The sequence below is a fragment of the Balaenoptera borealis genome, assembly GCF_965194805.1.
Source record: "Balaenoptera borealis genome assembly, chromosome: 7".
Taxonomy (NCBI): Eukaryota; Metazoa; Chordata; class Mammalia; order Artiodactyla; family Balaenopteridae; genus Balaenoptera; species Balaenoptera borealis.
The window spans coordinates 126,995,162-127,010,373 of record NC_138864.1 but is presented as its reverse complement, the minus strand read 5'-3'; the positions used below and the strand labels follow the sequence as shown (position 1 = coordinate 127,010,373).

Here is a 15,212-nt window from a genome sequence, read left to right as displayed (position 1 = left end):
GGGATCCACATATACTCAGAAACATTTTCACCAAAAGACTGACTCCAAGGAGTTCGTAATGAATTGGGGGGTTAAGTAGAAAGCAGATGCTTTAATCTGAGTTTTAACAAAGCAGAATACAAGACTGGAAAGAGGTAGCACTTGAAAAGATAGTTTTTTAAAAAGTACATGCTATGAATTTCAAGTCAGTCTATGAAAGGGAAGCAAGGCTGGTAGGGATGCACCCAAACTGTGCACATATGTCCAGGGTGTTATTACTACTAGGACTCTCTGCTCTTCAAAACTTAGCTTCCTCCCTCGTACAGTGGAAGCCACTCCTGCCGCGGACTTACGGAGAGATCAGTACTAGAGAGAGATGTGCTGGACACTTTGGGGGCCATGGATGAGTTGATGGCCATGCCGTATGTTATGTCAAAGATTCAGTTACTCACAACTCAACAGGTCTTTAACCAGCCCCGCCTGTGACTTCTGTTTTATTTTTGCTTCATGATTACACACTGTGAAATTCTCCCTGTGCATGTTCTGTCTTTTTCCGTGGATCTCAGCTCTCGTGGAGAACACGTGCATCTTCTCTGCCCACACTTCGCCCAGCGCTGAGCTCAGTGCCCTCAGCCCCCTGCAGGGGTCGTTCACGTTTGGTCAGTGGAGAGGCACTGCTGGTCGATGTGAGGATGCTCTGCACGGCAGTGAACTCAAGAAGGCTCGGAATGGCCTGCCGTCCTCCTGTGCGTGGAAGAATTGTGAAACAAAAGCCACTGCTGCATCCCTCCCGGGAGAGGGACGAGCCGGTGATGGGAGGCACTCACCACTGAACCGGCCTGTCTGACTGCCCTAAGCCTAGGACACACAGCCCCTGAGCAGCACAACTGAGAAAGCAGCACTAGCTATGAAAGTCCAACAAAGCCAAAGGGTCCGGCAGGCTCAGCCACATTCTGATTTTAACAGAAGAATAAAAGAAATTCTGCTCAAAGCCTTTTCTGGAACACAGGGATTCACTAGGGCCTCACCTCATCGTTGCCCCTGACAACTGGCCATCAGCATTCAAAAAGATACCGGTTGACGATGACTGTGTTCTCTGTTTACTGCAGAAGGGATGCTGCTGAGATGGTTCCCGCTGCACAAGGACTGAATGTAAAACACTTTCAGGATTAGCAGCTGCATCTGAGAGAACAGGAGTTTCCCTGTACAGCTGGGAAGACCCAGGGACAGCTCTCTGCCTGGCATTGACTTGGCCACGTGGAAGGGAAGGTCACAGAACTGGCTCTTAGCCTTAAGTTACTCAGTCCAGATGTTTCCCACCCAGCCTTGTTGCTCTGAACCGCTGGTGTGAGAGCAGCCCCCAGCAGCTCTTCTATCTCCCTTTGAGGTGATGGCTGCACGAGCCCTCGGATTCTGGGTGACATGAACGCTCACGTACCTCGGTGGGGGTGGGAATGACTGCAAACTACCTAAACCATCATTGCTTCCTAACTTTCAAAGTGAGTGCTGGACAATCACAGTATCACATCTTCGATAATCATGTTCTCACATAAAGCACACTTATGTTCAAAGAAAAGCAAAGGTAGGAACGCATGCTCCACAAATTCTGAGGGAGACCTGATTTCCTTTCTATTAATTAAAAATATATAGTTGCCAAAGTCCCCAGCTTGCACGAATTAATTGTTAATTAATATAAAACACCAGCAAAATTATAAAAGAGAATAGTATTTGTCTTTACCAATCCCCTGCCCCAATCCCTCTCGAATCTACTCATTTAGATTTTGACAGTTCAATGGATTTTTTTCCTGTTCAGTGAGACGTTCTGTGCTTAATCATGAGTCCAACTGTTCCAGGAACTCTTGGCTCTTCCTAAAACTCACGGAGAGACCAACTCTCTTTTCATAACTGCCACTGAAACCTCTTCACCATTAGACAAGTGTTGTTGTCACTTTAGTATATAAATGGCCAGACTGAATCACTTTTTTTTAAACATCTTTATTGGAGCATAATTGCTTTACATGTTTGTGTTAGTTTCTGCTGTATAGCAAAGAGAATCAACTATATGAATACATATATCCCCATATTCCCTCCCTCTTGCATCTCCTTCCCACCCTCCCTATCCCACCCCTCTAGGTGGACACAAAGCACCGACCTAATCTCCCTGTGCTATGCGGCTGCTTCCCACTATCTATCTATTTTACATTTGGTAGTGTATATATGTCCATGTCACGCTCTTTGTCCCAGCTTACCCTTCCCCCTCCCCGTATCCTCAAGTACATTCTCTATGTCTGCGTCTTTATTCCTGTCCTGCCCCTAAGTTCTTCAGAAGCTTTTTTTTTTTTTCCGATTCCACATGTATGTGTTAGCATACGGTATTTGTTTTTCTCTTTCTGATTGACTTCACTCTGTATGACAGACTCTAGGCCCATCCACCTCACCACAAATAACTCAATTTCGTTTCTCTTTATGGCTGAGTAATATTCCATTGTATATACGTGCCACATCTTCTTTATCCATTCGTCTGTCAATCGGCATTTAGGTTGCTTCCATGTCCCGGCTATTGTAAATAGTGCTGCAGTGGACATTGTGGTACATGACTCTTTTTGAATTATGGTTTTCTCAGGGTATATGCCCAGTAGTGGGACTGCTGGGTCATATGGTAGTTCTACTTTTAGTTTTTTAAGGAACCTCCATACTGTTCTCCATAGTAGCTGTATCAATTTACATTCCCACCAACAGTGCAAGAGGGTTCCCTTTTCTCCACATCCTCTCCAGCATTTATTGTTTGTAGGTTTTTTGATGATGGTCATTCTAACAGCAGTGAGGTGATACCTCATTGTAGTTTTGATTTGCATTTCTCTAATGATTAGTGATGCTGAGCATCCTTTCATGTGTTTGTTGGCAATCTGTATATTTTCTTTGGAGAAATGTCTATTTAGGTCTTCTGCCCATTTTTGGATTGGGTTCTTTGTTTTTTTGTTATTGAGCTGCATGAGCTGCTTGTAAATTTTGGAGATTAATCCTTCGTCAGTTGCTTCATTTGTAAATATTTTCTCCCATTCTGAGGGTTGTCTTTTCGTCTTATGGTTTCCTTTGCTGTGCAAAAGCTTTTAAGTTTCATTAGGTCCCATTTGTTTATTTTTGTTTTTATTTCCATTTCTCTAGGAGGTGGGTCAAAAAGGATCTTGCTGTGATTTATGTCAAAGAGTGTTCTGCCTATGTTTTCCTCTAAGAGTTTGATGGTGTCTGGCCTTACATTTAGGTCTTTAATCCATTTTGAGTTTATTTTTGTGTATGGTGTTAGGGAGTGTTCTAATTTCATTCTTTTACATGTAGCTGTCCAGTTTTCCCAGCACCACTTATTGAAGAGGCTGTCTTTTCTCCGCTGTATATTCTTGCCTCCTTTACCAAAAATAAGGTGACCATATGTGCGTGGGTTTATCTCTGGGCTTTCTATCCTGTTCCATTGATCTATATTTCTGGTTTTGTGCCAGTACCATACTGTCTTGATTACTGTAGCTTTGTAGTATAGTCTGAAGTTAGGGAGCCTGATTCCTCTAGGTCCATTTTTCTTTCTCAAGATTGCTTTGGCTCTTCGAGGTCTTCTGTATTTCCACACAAATTGTGCACTTTTTTGTTCTAGTTCTTTGAAAAATGCCATTGGTACTTTGATAGGGATTGCACTGAATCTGTAGATTGCTTTAGGTAGTACAGTCATTTTCACAATGTTGAATCTTCCAATTCAAGAACATGGTATATCTCTCCATCTGTATATATCATCTTTAATTTCTTTCATCAGTGTTTTATAGTTTTCTGCATACAGGTTTTTTGTCTCCTCAGGTAGGTTTATTCCTAGATATTTTATTCTTTTTGTTGCAATGGTAAATGGGAGTGTTTCCTTAATTTCTCTTTCAGATTTTTCATCATTAGTGTAGAGGAATGCAAGAGATTTCTGTGCATTGATTTTGTATCCTGCTACTTTACCAAATTCATTGATTAGCTCTAGTAGTTTTCTGGTGGCATCTTTAGGATTCTCTATGTATAGTATCATGTCATCTGCAAAGAGTGACAGTTTTACTTCTTTGCCGATTTGTATTCCTTTTATTTCTTTTTCTTCTCTGATAGCTGTGGCTAAAACTTCCAAAACAATGTTGAATAATAGTGGTGACAGTGGGCAACCTTGTCTGTTCTTGAGCTTAGTGGAAATGGTTTCAGTTTTTCACCATTGAGGATGATGTTGGCTGTGGGTTTGTCATATATGGCCTTTATTATGTTGAGGTAAGTTCCCTCTATGTCTACTTTCTGGAGAGTTTTTATCATAAATGGGTGTTGAATTTTGTCAAAAGCTTTTTCTGCATCTATAGAGATGATCATATGGTTTTTTATCGTTCAATCTGTTAATATGGTGTATCACATTGATGGATTTGCATATATTGAGGAATCCTTTCATTCCTGGGATAAACCCCACTTGATCATGGTGTGTGATACTTTTAATGTGCTGCTGGATTCTGTTTGCTAGTATTTTGTTGAGGATTTTTGCATCTATGTTCATCAGTGATATTGGCCAGTAGTTTTCTTTTTTTGTAACATCTTTGTCTGGTTTTGGTATAAGGGTGATGGTGGCCTCATAGAATGAGTTTGGGAGTGTTCCTCCCTCTGCTATATTTGGGAAGAGTTTGGGAAGGATAGGTGTTAGCTCTTCTCTAAATGTTTTGATAGAATTCGCCTGTGAAGCCATCTGGTACTGGACTTTTGTTTGTTGGAAGATTTTTAATCACTGTTTCAATTTCAGTGCTTGTGATTGGTCTGTTTATATTTTCTATTTCTTCCTGGTTCAATCTTGGAAGGTTGTGCTTTTCTGAGAACTTGTCCATTTCTTCCAGGTTGTCCATTTTATTGGCATATAGTTGCTTGTAGTAACCTCTCATGATCCTTTGTATTTCTGCAGTGTCAGTTGTTACTTCCCCTTTTTCATTTCTCATTCTATTGATTTGAGTCTTCTCCATTTTTTTCTTGATGAGACTGGCAGATGGTATATCAATTTTGTTTATCTCCTCAAAGAACCAGCTTTTAGTTATATTGATCTTTGCTATCGTTCCTTCATTTTTTTTTTCATTTATTTCTGATTGATCTTTATGATTTCTTTCCTTCTACTAACTTTAGGGTTTTTTTGTTCTTCTTTCTCTAATTGCTTTAGGTATAAGGTTAGGTTGTTTATTTGAGATGTTTCTTGTTTCTTGAGGGTAGGATTGTGTTGCTATAAAATTTCACTCTTAGAATTGCTTTTGCTGCATCCCATAGGCTTTGGGCCGTTGTGTTTTCATTGTCATTTGTTTCTAGGTATTTTTTGATTTCCTCTTTGATTTCTTCAGTGATCTCTTGGTTATTCAGTAGCGTTTTGTTTAGCCTCCATGTGTTTGTATTTTCTACAGTTTTTTTCCTGTAATTGATATCTAGTCTCATAGCGTTGTGGTCGGAAAAGATACTTGGTACGACTTCAGTTTTCTTAAATTTACCGAGGCTTGATTTGTGACCCAAGATATGATCTATCCTGGAGAATGTTCCATGAGCACCTGAGAAGAAAGTGTATTCTGTTGTTTTTGGACGGAATGTCCCATAAATATCAATTAAGTCCATCTTGTTTAATGTCTCATTTAAAGCTTGTGTTTCCTTATTTATATTCATTTCGGAGGATCTGTCCATTGGTGAAAGTGGGGTGGTAAAGTCCCCTACTATGATTGTTACTGCCAATTTCCCCTTTTATGGCTGTTAGCATTTGCCTTATGTATTGACGTGCTCCTATGTTGGGTGCATAAATATTTACAACTGTTATATCTTCTTCACGGATTGATCCCTTGATCATTATGTAGTGTCCTCTTTGTCTCTTGTAATAGTCTTTATTTTAAAGTCTATTTTGTCTGATATGAGAATTGCTACTCCAGCTTTCTTTTGATTTCCATTTGCATGGAATATCTTTTTCCATCCCCTCACTTTCAGTCTGTATGTGTCCCTAGGTCTGAAGTGGGTCTCTTTTAGACAGCATATGACAGGTCTTGTTTCTGTGTCCATTCAGCCAGTCTATGTCTTTTGGTTGGAGCATTTAATCCATTCACGTTTAAGGTAATTATCGATATGTATGTTCCTATTACCATTTTCTTAATTGTTTTGGGTTTATTATTGTAGGTCTTTTCCTTCTCTTGTGTTTCCTGCCTAGAGCAGTTCCTTTAGCATTTGTTGTAAAGCTGGTTTGGTGGTGCTGAATTCTCTTAGCTTTTGTTTCCCTGTAAAGGTTTTAATTTCTCCGTCAAATCTGAATGAGATCCTTACTGGGTAGAGTAATCTTGGTTGTAGGTTTTTCCCTTTCATGACTTTAAATATGTCCTGCCACTCCCTTCTGGCTTGCAGAGTTTCTGCTGAAAGATCAGCTGTTAACCTTATGGGGATTCCCTTGTATGTTATTTGTTGCTTTTCCCTTGCTGCTTTTAATATTTTTTCTTTGTATTTAAGTTTTGATAGTTTGATTAATATGTGTCTTGGCATGCTTCTCCTTGGATTTATCCTGTATGGGACTCTCTGTGCTTCTTGGACTTGGTTGACTATTTCCTTTCCCATATTAGGGAAGTTTTCAACTATAATCTCTTCAAATATTTTCTCAGTCCCTTTCTTTTTCTCTTCTTCTTCTGGGACCCTTATAACTCAAATGTTGGTGCATTTAATGTTGTCCCAGAGGTCTCTGAGACTGTCCTTAATTCTTTTCATTCTTTTTTCTTTATTCTGCTCTGTGGTAGTTATTTCCACTATTTTATTTTCCAGGTCACTTATCCTTTCTTCTGCCTCAGTTATTCCGCTATTGATTCATTCTAGATAATTTTTAATTTCAATTTATTGTGTTGCTCATCACTGTTTGTTTGCTCTTTAGTTCTTCTAGGTCCTTGTTAAACGTTTCTTGTATTTTCTCCATTCTATTTCCAAGATTTTGGATCATCTTTACTATCATTACTCTGAATTCTTTTTCAGGTAGACTGCCTATTTCCTCTTCATTTGTTTGGTCTGGTTGGTTTTTACCTGCTCCTTCATCAGCTGTGTATTTCTCTGTCTTCTCATTTTGCTTAACTTAGTGTGTCTGGGGTCTCCTTTTCGCAGGCTGCAGGTTCGTAGTTCCCGATTTTTTTGGTGTCTGCCCCCAGTGGGTAAGGTTGGTTCAGTGGGTTGTGTAGGCTTCCTGGTGGAGGGGACTGGTGCCTCTCTGCTAATGGGTGGGGTTGTGTTCCTGTCTTGCTAGTTGTTTGGCATGGGGTGTCAGCACTGGAGCTTGCTGGTCGTTGAGTGGAGTTGGGTCTTAGCATTGAGACAGAGATCTCTGGGAGAGATCTTGCCGATTGATATTACGGGGGGCCAGGAGATCTCTGGTGTTCCAATGTCCTGAACTCACCTTTCCCATCTCAGAGGCTCAGGCCTGACACCTGGCCAGAGCACCAAGACCCTATCAGCCTCATGGCTCAGAAGAAAACAGAGGAAAAAAAGAAAGAAAAAAAATAAATAAAATAAAGTTATTAAAATAAAAAAAAATTTTAAATACTATTAAAATAGAAAAATTTAAAAAGTAAAAAAAAAAAAAAAAAGTAATAAAAAAAAGAAGAGAGCAACTAAACCAATAAACAAATTCACCAATGATAATAAGCGCTAAAAACTAAACTAAGATAGACATATAAATCAGAAACTAGTCAGTCACATACAGCAAACCCGAAGTCTACAGTTGCTCCCAAAGTCCACCGCCTTAATTTTGAGATGATTCGTTGTCTCTTCAGGTATTCCACAGATGCAGCGTACATCAACTTGACTGTGGAGATTTAATCTCCTGCTCCTGAGGCTGCACGGAGAAATTTCCCTTTCTCTTCTTTGTTCACGCAGCTCCTGGGGTTCAGCTTTGGGTTTGGCCCTGCCTCTGCATGTAGGTCACCCTCTGGTATCTGTTCTTCGCCCAGACAGGAGGGGGTTAGAGCAGCGGCTGATTTCGGGGCTCTGGCTCACTCGGGCCAGGGGGAGAGAGGGGTATGGAATGCGGGGCGAGCCTGCGGCGGCAGAGGTGTCGTGATGTTGCAACAGCCTGAGGCGCCGTGCGTTCTCCTGGGGAAGTTGTCCCTGGATCACGGGACCCTGGCAGTGGCGGGCTGCACAGGCTCCCGGGAGGGGCGGTGTGGACAGTGAGCTGTGCCTGCACACAGGCTTCTTGGTGGCGGCAGCAGCAGCCTTAGCATTTCACACCCGTCTCTGGTGTCCGCGCTGATAGCCGCAGCTCGCGCCTGTCTCTGAAGCTCGTTTAAGCAGTGTTCTGAATCTCCTCTCCTCGTGCACCCCAAAACAATGGTCTCTTGCCTCTTAGGCAGGTCCAGACGTTTTTCTGGACCCCCTCCCAGCTAGCTGTGGCACACTAGCCCCCTTCAGGGTGTGTTCACGCAGCCAACCCCAGTCCTCTCCCTGGGATCTGACCTCCAAAGCCTGAGCCTCAGCTCCCAGCCCCAACCCGTCCTGGTGGGTGAGCAGACAAGCCTCTCGGGCTGGTGAGTGCTGGTCGGCACCGATCCTCTGTGCGGGAATCTCTCCGCTTTGCCTTCTGCACCCCTGTTGCTGCACTCTCCTCCGTGGCTCTGAAACGTCCCCCCCGTGCAGCCCTGGTCTCCGCCAGTGAAGGCGCTTCCTAGTGCGTGGAGACTTTTCCTCCTTCACAGCTCCCTCCCAGAGGGGCAGGTCCTGTCCCTATTCTTCTGGCTCTGTTTTTCTTTTTTTCTTTTGCCCCACCCAGGTACGTGGGGAGCTTCTTGCCTTTTGGGAAGTCTGAGGTCTGCTGCCAGCATTCAGCAGGTGTTCTGTAGGACTTGTTCCACATGTAGATGTATTTTTGATGTATTTGTGGGGAGGAAGGTGATCTCCACATCTTACTCCTCTGCCATCTTGAAGGTCCTCCCTGAATCACTTTTTTAAACAACTTTCCCACCATTGTTTATGCTAACATCTTAATTGAGATAAAATTCACATATCATAAAGTTTACCTTTTTAGTGTATACAACTCAGTAGTTTTCAATGTGCTAAAGAATTGTGCATTCATCACCAGTATCGAATTCCAGAATATCTGCATCACCCCCAAAAGAGGTCTCATTATGATGTGTTGAGGTAGGTTCATCAGTTGTATCAGATGTACCACTCAGGTGGGGATGTAGATAACGAGGGGAACCATGCATGTGTGGGGCAGCGCGTATGCAGGAAATCTCTGTACCTTCCTCTCAATTTTGCTGTGAATTTAAAACTGCCCTAAAACTATCATGTCTTTATAAAAGAAGAAATCTCATGCCTATTAGCAGACATTTCTTACTCTCCCCACTTCCAGTCCCTGGCAACCACTAATCTACTTTTTATCTCTATGGATTTGTCTACTGTGGAATCATACAATATGTGGCCTTTTTGTCTAACTTCGTGCACGTAGCATAATGTTTTCAAGTTTTATCTATGCTGTAGTATGCATCCGTATTCCATTTTTTATAGCTGAATAATATTCCATTGTATGGATATACCACAATTGTTTATCTATTCACCAGGTGAGGGACCTTTGGGTTGTTTCTACTTTTTGGCTGTTATGAATGTTTCTATGGATATCTGTATACAAATTTCTGTATGAACATATATTTTCAATTTCCTTGGGCATATACCTAGGAGTGGAATGACTGGGTCATATGGTAACTCTGTGTTTCATTTTTTTGAGGAACTACCAGAATGTTTTCAACAGAGGCTACACACTTTTTACATTCCTACTAGTACTGAATGAAGGTTCCAAGTTTTCCACATCCTCACAAATACTTGTTATTTTGTTTAAATATATATATATATATATATATATATATATATATATATATATATATATATATTTGAATTTGACTTGGAGGGTATTATGCTAAGTGAAATGTCAGACAGAGAAAGACAAATACTGTATGATATCACTTATGTGTGGAATCCAAAAAGTACAACAAACTAGTGAATATAACAAAAAAGAAGCAGACTCACAGATACAGTGAACAAACTAGTGGTTACCAGTGGGGAGAGAGAGGGGAGGGGCAATATAGGGGTGGGGGAGTGGGACGTGCAAACTATTGAGTGTAAGACAGGTTACAAGGATTTTTAGTATAACACAGGGAACAGAGCCAATATTTTGTAATAACTGTAAGTGGAGTGTAACCTTTAAAAATTGTATAAAAAATAAATGCACGAAAAATAATATGTATATATAGGCATCTAACTGTGATTTTGATTTGCATTTCCCTGATGACTAATGATGTAGAGCATTTTTCTTGTGCTTCCTGGCCATTGGTATTTCTTTGGAGAAATGTTCAAATCCTTTACCCATTTTTAAATTAAATTGTTCGGTTCCTGTTTTGAGTTGTAAGAATTCTTTAAATAACCTGGACGTTAGATGTTTATTGAAGATATAATTTGCAAATATGCTTCTCACATTCTGTGGGTTGTCTTTTCAGTTTCTTCATAGTGTCCTTTGATACACAGAACGTTTTATGCTTGATGAAGTCTAACTTATCTACTTTTTCTTGAGTTGCTTGTGCTTTTGGTGTCATATCTAAAAAACCGTTGCCGAATCCAAGGTCACAAAGATTTACTCCTATGTTTTCTTCTAGGAGTGCTAAAGTTTTAGCTCTTATTTTTCGGTTCTTGAGCCACACTGAGTTAATTTCTGTACAAGCTGTGAGGTAGGAGTCCAGTTTCATTCTTTGCATGTAGATACCCAGTTGTACCAGTACCATTTGTTGAAAAGACTACTTTTTCCCCATCAAGTGGTCTTAGCACCCTTGTCAAAAATGAATGCAAAATAACTGTATGGGTCTATTTTTGAACTCTACATTCTATTCCATTGACCTATATATCTATACTTAGGATAGTACCACAATACTTTGATTACTGTTGCTTTAGAGGAAGTTTAGTATCAGAGATGTAAGTCCTTCAACTGATTTTTTTCCCCCAAGATTGTTTTGGCTGGTCTGAGTACCATGCATTTTCATATGAAGTTTAGAATTGGCTTGTCAATTTCTGCAATAAAACTAATTGGGATTTTGATAGGGATTGGGTTGAATCTGTAGATAAATTTGCGAAGTAGTGCCATGTTAACACTATTACATCTTCTAATCCAGGAACATGGGGATAGCTTTCCACTTACTTAGGTCTTCTTTAATTTCTTTCAATTATCTTTGGTGATTTTCAGTGTACAAGTCTTATACTTCTTTTGTTGATTTCTAAGTAACTTATTCCAGGGGTCCCCAACTCCTGGGCCACGGACCGCTACCGGTCCGTAGCCTGTTAGGAACTGCGCTGCACAGCAGGAGGTGAGCCGCGGGCAAGCGAGTGAAGCTCCATCTGTATTTACAGCCACTCCCCATAGCTTGCATTACTGCCTGAGCTCCACCTCCTGTCGGATCAGCGGCAGCATTAGGTTCTCATAGGAGCGCGAACCCTACTGTGAACTGCGCATGTGAGGGATCTAGCTTGCTCGCTCCTTATGATATCTGAGGTGGAGCCAAGGCAGTGATGCTAGCGCTGGGGAGTGGCTGCAAATACAGATTATCATTAGCAGAGAGGTTTGACTGCACAGAGATAATAAATCAATCACTTGCAGACTCATATCAAAACCCTACCAGTGAGTGGCAAGTGAAAACAAGCTCAGGGCTCCCAATGATTCTGCATTATGTTGAGTTGTATAATTATTTCATTATATATTACAATGTAATAATAATAGAAATAAAGTGCACAATAAATGTAATGCGCTTGAATCATCCTGAAACCATCCTGCCCCACCCCCGTCCATGGAAAAATTGTCTTCCACGAAACCAGTCCCTGGTGCCAAAAAGGTTGCAGACCGTTGACTTATTCCCTTCGAAACTAATGTAAGTGGAATCATTTCTAAATTTCATTTTTGAATTGTTCATTACCAGTATATAGAAATATAAATATTTTTTGTATAATGGTCTTGTATCTTCCAATGTTGCTGAACTCATTTATTAGTTATAGTATGTTTTATTTTTTGTGTTTGTGGATTCTTTAAGATTTTCTATACATGAGATCATGCCATCTATGAATAGAGATAGTTTTACTTCTTTTTTACCTGGGTGTCTTTTTTCTCCCTTGCCTAATTGTTAGAATCTCCAATACAACGTTAAACAGAAATAGTGAGAGTGTCATCAACAGAGAATCTACAAACAACAAATGCTGGAGAGGGTGTGGAGAAAAGGAAACCCTCCTGCACTGTCGGTGGGAATGTAAATTGATACAGCCACTATGGAGAACAGTATGGAGGTTCCTTAAAAAACTAGAAATAGAATTATCATATGATCCAGCAATCCCACTACTGGGCATATACCCAGAGAAAACCATAATTCAAAAAGACACACGCACCCCAGTGTTCATTGCAGCACTATTTACAATAGCCAGGACATAGAAGCAACCTAAATGACCATCAACAGACAAATGGATAAAGATGTGGCACATATATACAATGGAATATTACTCAACCATAAAAAGGAACGAAATTGGGTCATTTGTTGAGACGTGGATGGATCTAGAGACCGTCATACAGAGTGAAGTAAGTCAGAAAGAGAAAAACAAATATCGTATATTAACGTATATATGTGGAACCTAGAAAAATGGTACAGATGAACCGGTTTGCAGGGCAGAAATTGAGACACAGATGTAGAGAACAAACGTATGGACACCAAGGGGGGAAAGTGACGGGGGGGTGGAGGGGGTGGTGGGATGAATTGGGCGATTGGGATTGACATGTATACAATGATGTGTACAAAATTGATGACTAATAAGAACCTGCTGTATAAAAAAATAAATAAAATAAAATTCAAAATTTCAAAAAAAAAAAGAATATATTGTATAATATGGGAGATATAGCCAACATTTTATAATAACTATAAATGGGGTATATAACCTTTAAAAATTGTGAATCACTATATTGTACACCTGTAACTTATATAGTATTGTACATCAACTATACTTCAATTAAAGAATGCAAAAAAAATTTAAAAAAAAATAGTGAGAGTGAATATCCCTGTCTTATTCCTGATCTTAGCAGGAATACTTTCAGTATTTCACTGTTAAGTATAATATTAGCTGTGGGCTATTTATAGATGCTCTTTATAAGGTTGGGAAAGTTTCTTTCTTTGCTCTTTGAACATTTTATCATGAAAGGATTCTGAACTTTGTCAAATGCTTATTCTGCATCTATTGAGATGACCATGTTTTTTTCTCCCTTTATCCTATTAATATGGGTGTATTACATTGATTTTTCATATGTTAAACCAAATTTTTTTCCTGGGATAAATCCCATTTGATCATGGTGTATAATCCTTTTTATATGTTGCTGGTAATTTGGTTCTATTGGCTAGTATTTTGCTGAGGTTTTTGTATCTATATTCATAAGAGATACTGGTCTGTAGTTTTCTTGTGATACCTTTCTTGAGTTTTGGTTTCAGGGTACAAACTACTCTTTTTCCATTTAAGTTTTGTGATTATAGTTTAAACATACCTCAAAATTTGCCTGCACTTTTTGTACCTATCAAAACTTTTTTTACGTTGCATTTTTTCCCTCTTAAAGTCTAATACCCGTGTAGTCTATTTATTGAGGATTGGAACATTTTTTTTTTTTGTCCACACAAATTGACACCTAATACGACAAGGGGAATGGATAGTTACACACTGTTTATATATGGTATAACGTTTTCCTATCATGACCCCCCACATGTTTATCTTATGGGCAAAGGCTTTCTTCTTGCCCTAATCTCACCACTCTCTTGCTACTAAATTCTTGCCACTCCATTAAAGCCCACTTCACATATTACTTTCTCCATGAACTTTAACATAAAGGGTCTCTCTCTCTCTCTCTCTCTCTCTTTCCTCTCCGCTTCTATACAACTTATGTTTGAAACTTTCAATAATCCGTGTCTATATATGTTTTTTTCTGTAGACTTTTGCTGACAATTTTTGTGTATTTTTCTTCCCTGAGAGATTTCTGATTCTGTTTTATACTTCCTTTATTTCATCAGTAGTATCTAGTTAAGTAGTTTATCCTTAGTTCACCTTCAATATATGTTGTTTTCATAATTTTCTTAATTCATCCTCGATAAAACACCCAGGAATTCCATGAGATATAAAATTATTATACTTATAATGACACCATCTTTAAGCTCATCAAGCATACATAAATACTTGTGAATTTTAATATATGCCAAGAATTTCCACCCAGTCAACAATTATCTAAACAAATTCAGAGCATGTAAAATAGATCTTTTTTACTGAAAGTGTATTGCATCATTTTAACGTATGGCACAATGAGAATCAGAACCTGGGAAACATAAATTATACAATGGGTAGTTGCTTAGAAAACATCTCAGAGTAAACTCATGCCCTTCCTCCCGTACAGCAGCTCGCTCTCCCAAGAAGCAGCAGCGTGCGTACCTGGCGTCAGCAGCACCACTGAGGTGACGATCAGGGAGCAGATGAGCAGTATGACAAGCAGGGCGATGGCTATGCCCTTCCAGTTTCTCTGGGGCGCGTTACTCCCCACCAGCTCCTAGAGCAGCAGCAGGAAAGAGAAACCCTGTGAGTAAAATAAGGAGCGAAAATAAGCCAGCCGATACACTTCATTCAACTCAAGAGCTCAGGCGTACTCTCATCCTTGAAAGCCATGATCAACTCCTTTCTCTGCCCTCTGCCGCGGTGTCCAAAGGCCCCAGGTTCCCTTCTCTATCCCAGGGCAAAGCCTTATCTCAAGAAGAATTGGATATTATATTATGTTTACAGCTTTTGTGTAACTTAATGCTTCTCCACCCAATAAACTAGATTCCACAGCATAGGGTGATTGTGGAGCTTCTTATTACAGCCAACCTATTAACCCCCATCGAATCAAACCCAAGTATGATGAATTTTTCCAGCCCTAAGACCTCTCTCATCTTTCTCTTCATTGACATCCACGTTGTTAAGTTCTATTTCAGGCTACCAAATTCAAACATTTATTTAGCACATACTATGTGCCAATTTTAATCAACGTTTGCCTACTTCTCACCATCCTGAGCCTTTTCTTCCTTCTATAGCTCCTCAAACAAAGCTTTAAGACTTCCCAGGTCTTGCTTCACTGGGTAACCCACCTACCCCTTTTCTAGGTTTTAGTCCTCTCC

General features: G+C 40.0%; 1 protein-coding gene across 6 annotated transcripts in view; it reads right to left on the bottom strand.

The window, feature by feature from the left end:
* The window catches only part of DPP6 (dipeptidyl peptidase like 6), a 1,033,290-nt gene that overhangs the window by 392,859 nt on the left and 625,219 nt on the right, over positions 1-15,212 (bottom strand). For all 6 annotated transcript variants that reach the window (XM_082398944.1, XM_082398943.1, XM_082398945.1 and 3 more), the window contains exon 2: positions 14,494-14,608. In XM_082398944.1, the coding sequence (XP_082255070.1) occupies positions 14,494-14,608 (115 nt within the window). The remainder of the gene's footprint in view (positions 1-14,493; positions 14,609-15,212) is intronic.